Source organism: Balaenoptera physalus, assembly GCF_965194825.1.
Source record: "Balaenoptera physalus genome assembly, chromosome: 14".
Lineage (NCBI taxonomy): Eukaryota > Metazoa > Chordata > Mammalia > Artiodactyla > Balaenopteridae > Balaenoptera > Balaenoptera physalus.
In genome coordinates this window covers 53,361,030-53,375,358 of record NC_138893.1, presented here as the reverse complement: position 1 = coordinate 53,375,358, position 14,329 = coordinate 53,361,030, and the positions used below count along the sequence as shown (strand labels likewise).

Sequence of the window (14,329 nt, the reverse complement as noted above, 5' to 3'; positions counted from 1 at the left end):
CTGTGATCTGGCACAAGCTGGCTCCGTAAACAGTGGGAGTTATTTTTTTCAGATTTTAAATTTTTTATATTCTTTACAGATTTTAAAAATACTGAACACATCCTACTTTATTATCAAAGAGAGAGAGTAAAATTAAGACTTAAACAGCAGCAGCAACAACAGCAAAGGCAGTATATGCTGCGTTTGCTAACAGAAGTGGTTTACACCCCCAGGTTGGGTGTGTGCAGTTTCCAGACTCTTCTCTGACTCCAGGAAAGGGCCCGGAGACCCGAATGCTCAGGAGCCACTGCAGTGAGGGCCAGGGAGGCAGGGCTGGGAGAGGGTGGACCACAGCCCTGGCTTTCTAGATGCTGAGCTTCTCCCTTCTGTCCTGCCCAGGACGCAACGAGCCCCTGAAGAAGGAGCGGCTGAAGTGGAAGAGCGACTACCCAATGACCGATGGGCAGCTGCGGAGCAAGAGGGATGAGTTCTGGGACACAGCGCCCGCCTTCGAGGGCCGCAAGGAGATCTGGGACGCCCTCAAGGCTGCCGCCTACGCAGCCGAGGCCAACGACCATGAGCTGGCTCAGGCCATCCTGGACGGAGCCAGCATCACCTTGCCTCATGGTGAGCGGGCAGGGCGGGGGCTTTCCTCACCGGAGCGAGGGGGCCGTCAGGGTGGAGGAGGGCCAGTGGCCAGCCCCATGTCAGGAGCTTCCATCCAGGCTGGTGGGTGACAGGTGTGGCTAGTCGCTTGTTCATTCAAGCAGCCCTCATGAACATGGTCCAGGAGTGGGACACCAAGAAAAATGAGACACAGTCCCCGTTTGCCTAACGAGGGCGTAGAAAGACACCAGCAAACCTCAAGGCAGTGTGATGAGAGCAAGCTGAAGATTGCTCAGGGCCCTTTGAGATCCCAGCACATCTCAGGTAACAACCTTCTGTTGACTATTATTATGTGCTGGCCACCGAGCTAGAAGCTTCTACTGCATTATCTCATTTAATTTCATAATGGCCCCTGGGACTATGTAAAGCAGAGGGCAACAGTGGAAACTCTATAGAGTCAGAGACTGGGTTTTAACCGAGTGTCTCTTTCCTAGCTATGTGACCGTGAGCGTCTTGAATTTAAAGCCTCAGTGACTAAACAATTATAAAGTGGTGATACCAACCTCATAGGATGGCTGTTAGGATTCAACAAGATACACATAAACATCATTTAGTCCAGTCCCAGCACTTAGTAGGTGCTCAAGATACAGTAGATATCAATATATTACTACACGTAATACATTGTACAAGTAAGAAGATTGAGGCCCACTGGCTATAAGTCATGAAAAGCAGGGCCTATGCTATTTCATTCATCCTTGTAACCCCAGCACCCAGCACATATGCTCAGGAAGGAGTTGTTGAATGAACAAATGAAAAGTTAAGTAATTTTCTAGGGTTGAATGAGCCAGTACCTGGTGGAGCCAGAACGTCAGCCCAGGTCTTCCTGCCTCTACCTCGAGCTCCCACCAGCTGTCCCAGGAAGACCTGCCTGTAGGGTGGGTTTGAGGACTGTGGGATGACCGTGACAGGTGTATCAGTCTGCTCAGCCTGCTATAGCAAAATACTGCAGACTGGGTAGCTTATTAAACAACAGAAATTTAGTTCTGGAGTCCGAGAAGCCCAAGATCAAGGTGGCTGCTGATTTGGTTTTTGGTGAGAGCTCTCTTCCTGGCTTGTAGATGGCCACCTGCTCTCTATGTCCTCATTGTGGGAGAAGAGAGAGAGCTTGAGCTTTCTGGTGTCTTTTCTTGTAAGCGCACTAACCCTTACCGGATCAGGGCCCCACCTATATGACCTCATTTAACCTTAATTACTCCCATATAGCCCCCTATCTCCAAATACAGTGACACTGGGGTGGGTGGGGTTAGGGCTTCAATACATGAAATTGGTGGAGGGGACACAAGTTAATCCATATCAGTTGGTCCCCAAGCCGACTCTGACCACCCTGCCTTTCCCACAGGCACCCTCTGTGAATGCTACGATGAGCTGGGCAATCGCTACCAGCTGCCCATCTACTGCCTGTCGCCACCCGTGAACCTGCTTCTTGAGCACACTGAGGAGGAGAGCCTGGAGCCCCCCGAGCCCACCCCCAGTGTGCGCCGAGAGTTCCCGCTGAAGGTACGCCTCTCCACGGGCAAGGACGTGAGGCTCAGCGCCAGCCTGCCTGACACGGTGGGGCAGCTCAAGAGGCAGCTGCACACCCAGGAGGGCATCGAGCCATCCTGGCAGCGATGGTTCTTCTCTGGAAAGCTGCTCACAGATCGCACGCGGCTCCAGGAAACCAAGATCCAGAAAGATTTTGTCATCCAGGTCATCATTAACCAGCCCCCGCTGCCCCAGGACTGAGGAGCCCACGGACCCCTGGGCAGAGAGACCAGGGAAGGCCTCTGCAGGGCTGAGAGGCCTCCCGGCTGGAGCACTAGTCACCCCCACCCTGCCGCTGCCTTTGAGAGCCGTTCTTTTCTCCAGGGGAGCCTCCCGTGTATGGCTGCCGGGCGAGCCCTGAGGGGACCCTGCTTCCCAGGGACTCCATGGGCCACCAGTGCCCAGCACCCAGGAAACAGTGTGCTGCCACACACAGGCCTTGCCAACCTTGTCAGAGTAAAGGCAAACCAGGGTCCTCCACCCTGCCTCTCTCCCGCGGCAGGTTCAAGCCACGAGGGCCAGCCCGGAGGCCCCTGGAGCCCAGATCTGTCATCTGGTGCTGCCGGCTGTGCTCAGTCCGGTTTTCTGCTCAGGGTCTGAAGCAGCTGCTGTCTCCCTCCCTTGCCCCTACCCCCTGACTCTGCCCTGGGCCCAGTGCCAGCCCCCCAGAGGGGAGGGGACCACTCGTGAGCCCCGGGGGTGGGGAGCCCGAGGCCGGCCTCTGCCTCTCCCGGCCCCCAGCACAGCTGGCAGAGATGAGGTGGTGGCCGATGGCTGGGCTGTCGTGGCAGAGGCCTGCACAGGGCCATCTCCTGGCTGTAACCCCGGCAGTGGGGGGTCTGCAGCCCGCTCACGGCCCCGCAGCAGGTCCCTGTGTGCAGACACGTCTGCATATTTATCAATAAAGCCTTTTGCTCCTTCCTTCTCTCTTGCCTGGCTTTGACTTTGGGTTCTCCTGTAGCTCTCTGGAGCCCTGGAGCCAGTTCTGGGGTGGGAGCAGGTAGGTGCACGGCCTCCCCAGCTGCTCTGGGTAGAGCAGCTACTGCTCCGTACTCTCCACCGCAGGGAGTACGGTGGAGCGAGCCGTGAACTGCCAGTATGCGGGCCTGTGTTCTCGTGGGTCCTCCGGAAAAGCCACTTAACCTCCCAACCCGCGTTGCTTGTCTTTAAAGTGGAGGTGATGCCACCTGCCCTGCCTCCCCTCTCAGTTGCTGGCAGGATTAAACGGGATAACAGATGTGAACTCGCTTTGAAAGCAATGGCAGCACCTCGGGAAGGCGGCGTTAGTTACCTGCTGCTCTGCTCCTGCAGCACGAGGGTGCTGGCTTCCTGCTCCAGCCCCCCGAGCCGGACCCTCAGGACTGAGATGTGTGCGGATGTCCTGCAGATGCTGCATGCACCCTTGGCGACGTGAAAGCAAAATCTCTGATGAATTTCGATGATGAGCCTGTGTCGGCTTGCCAGCAAGGGAACCAGAGGGAAGAAGGAGCCGGGTCTTGTGCTTCCTTAGGGGAAAATGTGCACGTAAGCAGAGAGGGGGACCTTAGATAAGGTGGTTTAGCTAAGGGCAGGCCACGTGAGTGTCACAGAACCACAGGGCTGTGGTGTCTGTGGTTCCCTGGCAGGTTCAGCGTGGGTCGTGGTGACCCAGGGCTCGCTCCCACAGTTCCAGGTGTGCAACTGAGCAGTACAGGTCTGCTGCTTCTCCAGTTGAGAGTACTTTTGTTTCTCAGTGAGCACGACCACCGGTCAGCGTGGCCTGACTGGGAATCCGGGGAGGGAAGGGTGATCAGTCAGAGCTGGTGTCTTCATCAGCGGGGTCTGGCACTGCGTTCCAGCCCTTCCAGTGGCTCCTTGAAGCAAGACCCTGTAAGTCCCACAGAGGCCCCCCTGCGACAGACTGATGGGTGAGGTTTGTCAGGGACAAGTGGACTTGCAGCCAAATGCAGCGGTGCTTCACTAGGGGGCACTGTGCGACCCCAGAGAGGCAAAGGCCTGCGCGAGCTGCGGGCAAAGAGGGAGGCGGCTGCCCTTACCTCCACCCACCGCCTGGCACTCCAGCCCAGATGAGACAGAGTCTTGCCCCTTCCCAGAGCACACAGGGCCTGTTCACGGGACAGCCTGGGGATGCGGGCTTATCCTGGGTCCCCACATTTGGCCTTTAGGCTCCCTCACTGGCACTGGCTGGGCAGGGTTTCCAGGCGTCCAGCAGGTGGCACTGCCATCAGGGCTAAGAGCAGCCGGCGATCCCGTGTGCAGCGCGGCTGCCCGGCCCATCTGGGCCTCAGCGCTCAGGACAGAGGCTGGGCAGGCTCCTTCCCGCAGTCCCTGCTCTCGGGGCACTGGGCCCTCCGGCTCCAATAGGCCAGGGGTTGCGGGGCGGCAACTGTCCCTGCCTCCTCCTGCTCCTTGGGGCTGCCTGGGGTGAAGGTGACAGGTCAGGGAGGCAGCTGGAGAATTGGGCCGGTGAGCTCATGGCAAAGGCACCTAGCGGGGCGGGGGTGGGTGCCCTGGCATATAAAGCCCGTGGGGCCCCGGGGCCTGCAGGGGCGGGTTGCGCACGGTACCATGGCGGGCTCCGAGGAGGTGCAGAAGGCCACGGCACTCATCGAGGAGCGGCTGGCGCAGGAGGAGGAGAATGAGGTAGGGCGGGGTGTGGGGCCCAAGGGGGCTCTGAGGAGACCCAGCTCTGCTGTCAAGGGAAGGAAGAGCCTGGCCGCCGTACCTGGCAGGAAGGAGGACAGGTGTCCCCAGGGGCCCAGCTGGCTCTCCTGCAGGGTGCTCCTGAGAGGGGGCTGCTGGCAGTGGGAGACCGAGGCTTCAGCCCCCAAATCTGAGAGACAGTGGAGTGGACGAGCCAAGCTGGGTTCCCCGAGACCCTGTCCCCCGACCTGGGCCTCAAGGAGACAGGCTGAGCTGCACAGAGCAGACAGCTGGGATGCTGCCTGCGGGTTGGGGCCCTGAGGTCCCCCAGCTGCCGGCTGGGAGGCTGGGACAGGAGAAACTCCAGTGTCTGGTCCCTGAGGAAGGAGAAAAACCGGGAGCAGAGTGAGAAAGGGATGCTGGCAAAGGAAGCATGGGTTCTCTAGGACCACCAGCCACACCCGGGGAAGCGTCTGAGCGTGGGGCTCTGGGCAATTGCATTTTCTCTGGAATAAAGAAGTCGGGGAGGAGGGTGCGGGCTGGTCCTACTCTTCATTTTATGGAAACGAATACTTGACCTAGAGTCTACTCTTCCAAGAGCCCCGTGCTGGGAGGAATGAGAGGCTCGGGAAGGTCAGCCCCTGCCTCCTCTTTACCAGCTCTGCGTTCATTTTAGCCGACATCTGTCAGGTGCACGGTCAACTAAGAAACAAGGCAGAGTGGAAAAGGGTGAAATAGAGGTGTAACTCAGAAGTGAGGGAGCACGAAGGGAGGGTGAGGCATGCCGACTGTGGGCCCTCGAGGACCTCTCTGTGGACAGGAGGGCATTTGAGCCAGGCCTTCAAGGATGGCCCTTGAATGATGGAGGCCAGGAGGGGGGAGAGTATTCCAGGCTAAGGAAACAACAGGTGCCTGTCGTTGGGGTGAGTGGTTGCATGACTGTCGGGAGAAAGTCTGGCAGGAGGGGCTGAGGCTGGGAAGGGAGGCAGGGCACAAACCAGACAGTGAGGGCCACGTGAAAGATACTTATTCTGTGGGCAGTGGGGAGCCACTGCATGTTGTTGAGTGAGGCACAGTGGTGCCACCTGACCTGTTTCGGGAAGGCAGCTCTGACAGCCCTGAGAAGGACTTGGAGGGGGAAAGACTGGCCCTAACAGGAATGGGAGGGAGGAGATAAATCAGTGTAGAAGTAGACTCCATTCAAAAAACGAAGAGTGACTGAATGGAGGTGAGGAAGAGGGAAGGATCAGGACTCTGGTGGAAGAAGAGATGAGGACTAGGGAAGGGAGGGGAGGTTTGGCTGGGAAGGACCTGGACTGAGCCTGCTGAGTCCCCGCCAGCGCATCCCTGGATCTCCAGGAATGCCATTTCTCACTCCCCCAAGGGCATGTGCACCAGGGCCAGGCAGGTGAGTCATGTTGCTGGGCCATTTCTGGAGTGCTGCCACTGGACACAGAGACCTTCAGCAAGGGGACACGGAGCAGTCCTTATCCATTCATTCATCCAACAAATATAGAGGCAGGGCTGTCAAGGCCCCAGGTGCCCACAGAGCCAGCCTCACCACTGGTGCCTCCTACGTGCCAGGCACTGTGCTACGCATTGGACAGGCATGCTCTCATTTCCTCTGTGCAACCATCTATGAAGTAAGGTGGAAGTTTTGTTGGGTTGTGTTTCACCGACAAACACCCAATTCAATAAACATTTCTTGAGCACCTACTGTATGCCAACCTACAGAGACAAATCTGAAGCGAGGGACTATGGAGTCTGGGTAAGGCGTGGGCAGGCGTTAGAGTCCCCAGTTGTTCCCACCAGGCCCCAGCCCAGCAGCATTCTTAGAGGAGAACCTCTGTTCAGCCTGCACCCCCTTCGTGGGGTGGGTGGGGAAGGAGGGTCTTGGAGACCAGCCCAGGGGCTGAGGCTCTCTTGCAGGGACCTTACTGGGCTAGGTCATCACTGAGGACTTGGAGGTGTGCAGAGCTGCTGAGCCCGCCTGCCCCATCCGCAAACTCATTCATTCATTTATTCTCCAAACATTTGCTGAGCACCTACTATGTGCTAGCTCTTGTCATCGGTGCTGGGGATGCCAAGATGATTAAGACCAAGCCCACTCTAGATGCTCCAGGAGCCCAGCCAGGGCCCCACATGCAGTAGTAGCTGAAGCCCTAGGTGATCTTGTCCCTGGGTGAGGATGCAGCGTTTCAGGCGAGGCCGGCACTGGGGAGACCTCAAATGATGTAAGCCTGACATGGAAGGGAGATGCCAGTGGACAACAGAACATTCGAAATAAAGACCTGGAAAATCAGCTCTCAACTGGCACTTGAAGAGTATAACACCGGAGCTCGGTGGCGAACAACAAAGGCAGCTGAGAGCTCTGTAAGGGAGATCATTCCTCCCCAGCTGCCACCTGGACTCAGCACCCTCCAGCCTGGACGAATGTTCCCAGTACCTGGGACTTCAGAGATAGGGGCGCCAGCACTTAACAAAAGAGTGTTTTCCTTTAGAAGAGAGGAGGCGGCCATGAGGAAGTAGTCCAGGCAAGTTGGAGCTACAAGTGGGGAGGAGACTTGGACAGAGTTTCCCCCATATTATTAAAACGAGAATAAGGTTAATACTTAGAGTTCACATCAAGCTGAGAGCTGGGGAGCTGCGGGTCCCACCCCTCAGGTTCCCTGAGAGCAACAGTTTCCATGCTCTAGGATTTCACGGATCAGTAAAATCTGAGGGAAAGAAGTTGGTAACTGACAGAGTTGCCAAATTTTTGTATTGTCAAGTAAGCCCACTAAAAAAAAAAACCAACAAAAAAACACAAAGCTATCATCTCATCTCAAGTATTTCATCAAAGTGAATTTTAAACGCCAAAAAGAAAAACAAAGCAAAACCTCAGTGCTTGAAAAAAGTGAGTATGTTTAATTTCATGAAAACTCATTCCAGTAGCCCTTGATCCTGTTTTGCTGGGGACTCCGGGCAGTCAGTACACAGGTGTTTGAACTGGGGTTGGGGCTGGGGAGCCCAGCTCTGACCTGGGGCCTCCTGGACCAGACAGGAGTGGGGCAGATGAAGGGCTGGGAGGTCACACAGGAGGAGGTCCTTGGGGTCCTTGAATTCGTTGTGGGCGAGGCTATCTGGCCCCCCAGGCACTGCAGGCAGGCCCGGAACCCGTCCTGTCCTTGGCTCACCAGAAACTCCGAGGAACCACCCATCAGAAGCTGCCCATGGAGATGCTGGTGTTGGAGGATGAGAAGCAGCACAGGCCTCAGAGTCCATCCTTACAAAAGGTTAAGGTAAGTGCTAGGAGAACCCAGTATCTGCGCTCTCAGGAGACAGACCGGGCAGTTACGGCATTGCTCCTGCGGCAGCTCAGCGTCCCCTGGGAGATGTTAGCGATGCAGCATCTCGGCCCCACCCCATACTTGTGAAGGAGAGCAGAATATGCCACCCCCAAATATACCACTTTGGCATACTGATTATTTTTAATTAAAGTTATCTGAGAAAAAGCCAGTGCAAGAAGGACACTCTGACCCTCCTTTGTTCCCCTGAAAGTAGGAAATAAATCTGCCATGGGAAGTTACCCTCCTTATATCAGGAAAGTAGAACGCTTCCTTATCACCAGATATCAGGAATTCAGGGCTGAGAAGGCTATATAAACAAAACTTGTTTCTTCACTAATTAGTTCCTCCAAAAACAAACTCCTTTGTCTTTTCAATACGACACAAATTTATTGTTTCTTTGTCTAAAATGTGTAAAAGCTGCCTGCTTTGGTCACTTCTTTGAGTCTCATATTTTTATGGACTACCATACCTATGAAATTAAATTTGTTTTTCTCCTATTAATCAGTCTTACATCGATTTAATTATTAGACCAGCCAAAGAACTTAGAAGTGAAGAGGGGGGAAGTTTTCCTCCCCACGCCGGCTAAGTCAGAATCTGCATGTGTACAAGATCCCAGGGGACTCATTTTGGAAGCGGCAGTGATGGGGCAGCCATACGACAGGGCATGATGCAGGTGTTAATGGGCTGGGGGAGGCTGTGTGTGCTGACAGGAGACATCTCCACGCTGATAGAGAAAAGCAGAGTTTCCAGACCACTGTGTGGATGCATGTCTGAAAGGGCATCAACGGAGCTATGATAGAAGTTCCTCTGGGAGAGAAGGGCTTTCTCTTCAGAGCTTTTATGTTTCTGTATTACCTTTATGGCCAGAGAGAGAGAGAGAGAGAGAGAGAGAGAGGCAGGGAGGGACGGAGGGAGGGACAGAGAGAGAATTGAATGGAGAGATGAGAATTCGTACCCTGTTCTGGAGGCCTGGGCTAAGAACTGCCCTTGAGAATTCCTCATCAACTCCCCACCCTATGTGGAGCCTTGAAGCTGGGCAGCTCCCAGGCAGCCCCCTCAAGCCCCCCGTGCCTCTGTGTCTCAGTCTCATTGGCTTCACCTAGTCCTAGGCGGCAGAGCTAGACCTGGATTCTTTCTCCCTTGAGAGGCTCTCCTTGTCGTCCACCTCCAGCCTAGCTCAGAGGTCCCCAAGCCCCACATTCTGTGCCCCAGTGCGGGGCTTGATTGGCTATCACCACGCAGGGTCAAGAGCGCGTGCGTAAAACATCCCTAGACCTGCGGAGGGAGATCATCGACGTGGGTGGGATCCAGAACCTCATCCACCTGCGGAAAAAACGCAAGCAGAAGAAGCGGGAAGCCCTGGCAGCCTCCCAGGAGCCACCTCCAGAGCCGGAGGAGATCGTAAGGGTCCTGGGGAGGACACCTGTGTGGGCAGGGGGAGCCGAGGGAGGGGGGAATGGCTCAGATCACAGCGGAGCGGCCTCCAAGGACTGCATTCGCTCTCTCCAGACCGGCCCTGTGGACGCGGAGACATTCCTGAAAGCGGCAGTGCAGGGGCAAATGAAGGTCATTGAGAAGTTCCTGGCAGACGGGGGTTCCCCCGACACCTGCGATCAGGTGATGTTCCCATCGGGCCCTGCACCTGTGCCGGCCTCCCTTTCAGAGCTGACACACCCACCCCGCCCGCTTGTGGATTCTTTGAGAACAGGCGTGGGTGTCCTTTGGGAGGGGGCCCCTCAGAAGATGTGGGATGTCCCCTTCCCCACACAGGAGTTTTTCTAAATCCTTAGACCCTTTCCAACTTGAACCACCTCCAGAGTAATAAACACCTGGATTTTTAGGGGAAAAAATGGAATGGAATCAAATACAGAGTCCAAGACCAGGAGATTTGGACTCAAATCCCACCTGTACCGCTCCCTAGTTCTGTGACCTGTGGCTGGGCCTGTCACCTCTCTGTGCCTGTTTCCTCCTTTGTAAAACTGGCTCCTCCCCTCAGAGCGTGTTATGGGGATCAAATAGAATATTAGTGCTTCAGTACATATTTATCGAATGAAAAAACTATTAAAGCACATGCTTGGATATGATATTTTGTGTTGCATTGTATATCATCATACTTTTAACAATTATTTTTATCTTATGGTTAAAATATATATATATATAAAACATGAGACATGCCAAATAAATTTTAAGTGTACAACTCAGTAACATTAATTACATTTATAATGTTGTGCACCCATCCCCACGATTTTCAAAACGTTCCCATCACCCGTCATACTTCTTTTTGTTTTCCCTGAAACTGCCTCTTTCATACTTTGTAGGATGCTCTCTCGAGATCATATCCTGGGATTGAGCAAATTAATGGTCACCCCCTTCAGCCTTCATTATTGCAGGCTTAGCCTACACGTCCTTTCCACTTTTTAGATTCCAGAGTTTTAATCCTCTTGGTCTATCTAAGCATCTCCTACCTCTGCGCGTTGTGCTAGGTGTTAGGAGTAGAAAACCAAAAAGACCAGGGTTGACAGTAGCTGGGAGACTGATGCACAACTGGATCATTAGAATATGGAAAGATATGCCCTCTGGCCTGAGTGTTTCAAGAGACCAAAGCAGAAAGCCGACTGCATTGGAAAGGAAGTTCATTCCCTCCTTGAATCAGTAATCAGGGTGCACCTGCCAATCCTGGTCCTGGGCAAGGCACTCAGGGGAAATAGTCAAGTAAGACTCAGCTTGCCTTTGACTGTCTATCACAGTGGAGGGTTGTCTGGACCCCTGGGACAGCTATGGCCTAGAGGTTTCAAGAAGTCGATGACACTTGAGCTGCATCTTCATGGAGTTACAAGAATTCATCAAGCACTCACAGGGAGTATGGGCAAAATGGGCATTTGGGCACAGGCAACAGCTTGTGTGTTTAGGGGGCAGTGAGAAGGTCAGAGTCCCCAGTGCATAGGAGGCCTCCAAGGCTGGTCCAGATAGAGCATGAAGGAGCTGGCAGAACATGGAAGATATGGGGACCTGGCACAGGGGTCAGAATCAGGCTGGGATAAGGTCTGGGCTCAACTTGGGTGGACGATGAGCTCAGGCCTGGGGCCAGAGTTTAGGCCCTGACAGTTTCTCTGGGGACAGTTCCACCGGACAGCACTGCACCGAGCTTCCCTGGAGGGCCACATGGAGATCCTGGAGAAGCTTCTAGAGAGTGGGGTCACTGTGGACTTCCAGGATCGGGTGAGCAAGAGGGCAGGTATTGGGTGAGGGGCAGGAGGTGGGTCCAGCACTCATAGACTCCCTATTCCTGCAAACCTCCAACCTGGGACATAAACAAGCTGCCTTGGGGGCCAGGCTCCACCTCTAGTATGTTGTATGACTTTGGGGGGGCCCCATCTCCTCCCTGAGCCTCCTCTGTAAATCTGGCTTGGACGAGATGGACCCCGAGGGTTCTTCGGCTCCACTCCATCCATTGCTCAGTCACTGGAGTGGTCCTATCCTTCCCTGGACCTTTGCCCTGGATATCTCCCTGCCCTCTTGGCTGGGGTCCTTTCCCCCAGGGCACTTTCTTCCCTGAAGCTCTGCAATTAGGCTCCACCCTTCCTTTCTAGCTGGACTGCACAGCCATGCATTGGGCCTGCCGTGGGGGCCACTTGGAGGTGGTGAAGCTTCTGCAAAGCCGGGGAGCAGACACCAATGTGAGGGATAAGGTGAGGCCTTAATTCTCACAGATGTTGGGGTAGCAGGGTGGAGGGGTGGTGGGGAGAGAAGCAGAGGGTAGAAAAGCAGAGAGCAGGAAGGTAGTGAGCTAGTCTGGTTTCTGGAGTGGCTGCAGAGCCCAGGGATGGGTCCTTGCCATCAACTGCAGCCCCTTGGAGACCACCATCTGGGAATGGGAGCAGGAAGATCAGAGGAGAGGGGAGGAGAAGAGATCCACTATCTGGGTGGCTTTGGGACCCCCCCCAAAGATGGATTTGTTCACCCATGCAATCGTTCATCATCCTTCTGTCTGTCTATCCATCCATCCATTCATTTATTCATCTGTTCACTTATTTATTCATCCACCATTTTTAATTCACCCAATCCTTTGTATATAACCTTGAACAAGTGACAGCCTCTGAGCCTCTGTTGCTCATCTATAAAATGCCTTGCAGAGTTCTTGTATAGATTGGATGGGAAAATGTATATAAATTAATTATTTATTCAACATAAGGCTAATGTTTTGTAAGCTTTTGCTGTGCTCATCGCATAGTCATCTCTCAATAAATGGCATCTATTATAATTATTTTAAAAGGGCAGAGGAGTGAGCAGTTGCTCACATCCGGGTGAGAGGGGAATCACAGAAGGCTTCCCCGAGGAGGTGGCATGTAATGCCTTAGAGCTGATCATCAGATAGGATGATGGGAAATTACAGCGTTCCCTGCCCCTCCTTGGGAGAAGGATTAGGCTAGAGTTAAGACAGCCCCCCCTCCCAGAGGCATCACAGTCCGGGTCCCTTCAGCCAGCATTTCCTGATTCCTCCCCACCCAGCTGCTGAGCACTCCCCTGCATGTGGCAGTCCGGACGGGGCACGTGGAGATCGTGGAACACTTTCTATCCCTGGGCCTGGACATCAATGCCAAAGACAGAGTGAGTGTCTGGGTTCCTTCATGGCCAGCCCCACCACAGGGGGCTCCCTATGCCCCCTGTGGGCTCCCACATGCCCCCGTGGGCCATGCTGAATGTCTCACTGGCTCTAGGAAGGGGACAGCGCCCTGCATGACGCCGTGAGGCTCAATCGCTACAAAATCATCAAACTGCTGCTCCTGCACGGGGCTGACATGATGAGCAAGAACCTGGTAAGTTCACTGCTCTCCTAGGCCCTGTGCTGGGCACTTGGAAGAAATACAGAACTGAGCAAGACTCGGCCGGCCTGCCCTTGGGGCAGTCTCACAGTGGAGGGTTTCTCTGGGCCCCAGGAGATTGGGGGCCCACCGAGCTTCCAAACTCTCTCTATGCTTCTCTACATCCAGAAAATCTAAGTGGAGAAAACAGCCAGGAGGGACAGGAGGAGGATTTCCCAAAGGCCCCCAAGTAGACCACAGGGGGTCCTAATGTCCAGGCTCAGGGAGGCCAAAATCGTGGAGGGACAGAGCCAGAAGGAAGCTAAGCACTCAGTCAGCACGATTGTTCCCAGCACCCTGTGTTGGCTCCTGTGATCCTCCAGTTCCTTTAGGAACCTATGTCCCCCCGTCCAAGCTCTTCTTTGGGGCCCAGAGCAATCAGAAAAGAGAGGAGAATTGGGTAAGGGGGGACCTTGACTCAAGAAAGGCTGGGGGGTGCAATATAGGGGTAGGGGATTAAGAGGTACAAACTGTTATAAGCTACAAGGATATATTGTACAACACGGAATATAGCAAATATTGTATAATAACTATAAGTGGAGTATAACCTTTAAAAATTGTGAATCACTGTATTGTGCACCTGTAACTTATATAATATTGTACATCAACTATACTTCAATTTTTTTAAAAAAGCTAGCTATATGAAAGGAAAAAGAGGCTGAGGAGATAATGGGAAAGTTAGGAAGGTAAGGGGAAGGTGTAAATGAGGGCTTCTCAACCTCACACGCTTTGGGCGGGATAATTCTTTGTCGTGGGGGGGACTGTCCTGTGCATTATCGGATGTTTGAGCGGCGTCCCTGGCCTCTACTCAAGATGCCAGTAGCAACCCCTCCTCCGGTGTCATAACCAAAAATGTCTCCAGACATTGCCAGTTGGGAACGACTGGCGTAGATGAGGGCATCTCTTCGTACAGACTTCTGAATGGTGACTAGATATCCTCTTGTTTCCCCCAGAAAGGAAAGACCCCCACGGACCTGGTGCAGCTGTGGCAGGCTGACACCCGGCACGCTCTGGAGCACCCGGAGCCGGGGTCAGAGCAGAACGGGCTGGAGGGGTCTGCCGAGAGTGGGCGGGAGACCCCGCAGCCTGTGCCAGCCCAGTAAACGACTCTCCCAGCCCAGCCAGGCACCTGGCCTGTCCCCTGCGTACAGCTGGAGGGTCATAAGAATGGCCCCCAGAGCTGAGGACCACACCATTCCTCTGTGTACGCCCCGGGACCACCCACAAACTACCGCAATTAAAAAAAAAGTCATTTTTGCTGTGTGTGATGTTCATTTCTATTTGTGCCTGAAATATTTAGGAATGAAGGAAGACTGGGAGCAAGGG

General features: G+C 54.1%; 2 protein-coding genes across 9 annotated transcripts in view; both read left to right on the top strand.

Annotated features, from left to right (window-relative positions):
• UBTD1 (ubiquitin domain containing 1) overlaps positions 1-3,090 on the top strand; it is a 51,350-nt gene extending 48,260 nt beyond the window's left edge. For all 8 annotated transcript variants that reach the window (XM_082423092.1, XM_082423097.1, XM_082423095.1 and 5 more), the window contains 2 exons: positions 379-606; positions 1,985-3,090. In XM_082423092.1, coding sequence (XP_082279218.1) covers positions 379-606; positions 1,985-2,370 — 614 coding nt within the window. In that variant the 3' untranslated portion in view covers positions 2,371-3,090. The remainder of the gene's footprint in view (positions 1-378; positions 607-1,984) is intronic.
• A 1,596-nt stretch (positions 3,091-4,686) lies between these two features.
• Positions 4,687-14,260, top strand: ANKRD2 (ankyrin repeat domain 2). The gene is made up of 9 exons (XM_082424133.1): positions 4,687-4,812; positions 7,992-8,093; positions 9,384-9,542; positions 9,651-9,758; positions 11,262-11,360; positions 11,732-11,830; positions 12,651-12,749; positions 12,860-12,958; positions 13,957-14,260. The coding sequence occupies exons 1-9, from the start codon at positions 4,738-4,740 to the stop codon at positions 14,104-14,106; spliced, it is 990 nt and encodes a 329-aa protein (XP_082280259.1). The 5' UTR covers positions 4,687-4,737; the 3' UTR covers positions 14,107-14,260.
• Positions 14,261-14,329: the final 69 nt, after the last annotated feature.

Excerpts from the sequence above, each read along its gene's own strand:
- ANKRD2 (XM_082424133.1), top strand. The coding sequence starts at position 4,738 with ATGGCGGGCTCCGAGGAGGTGCAGAAGGCCACGGCACTCATCGAGGAG. Across the intron at positions 11,361-11,731 it reads CTGTGGACTTCCAGGATCGG|CTGGACTGCACAGCCATGCA; the intron begins GTGAGCAAGAGG and ends CTTCCTTTCTAG. Across the intron at positions 12,750-12,859 it reads ACATCAATGCCAAAGACAGA|GAAGGGGACAGCGCCCTGCA; the intron begins GTGAGTGTCTGG and ends CACTGGCTCTAG.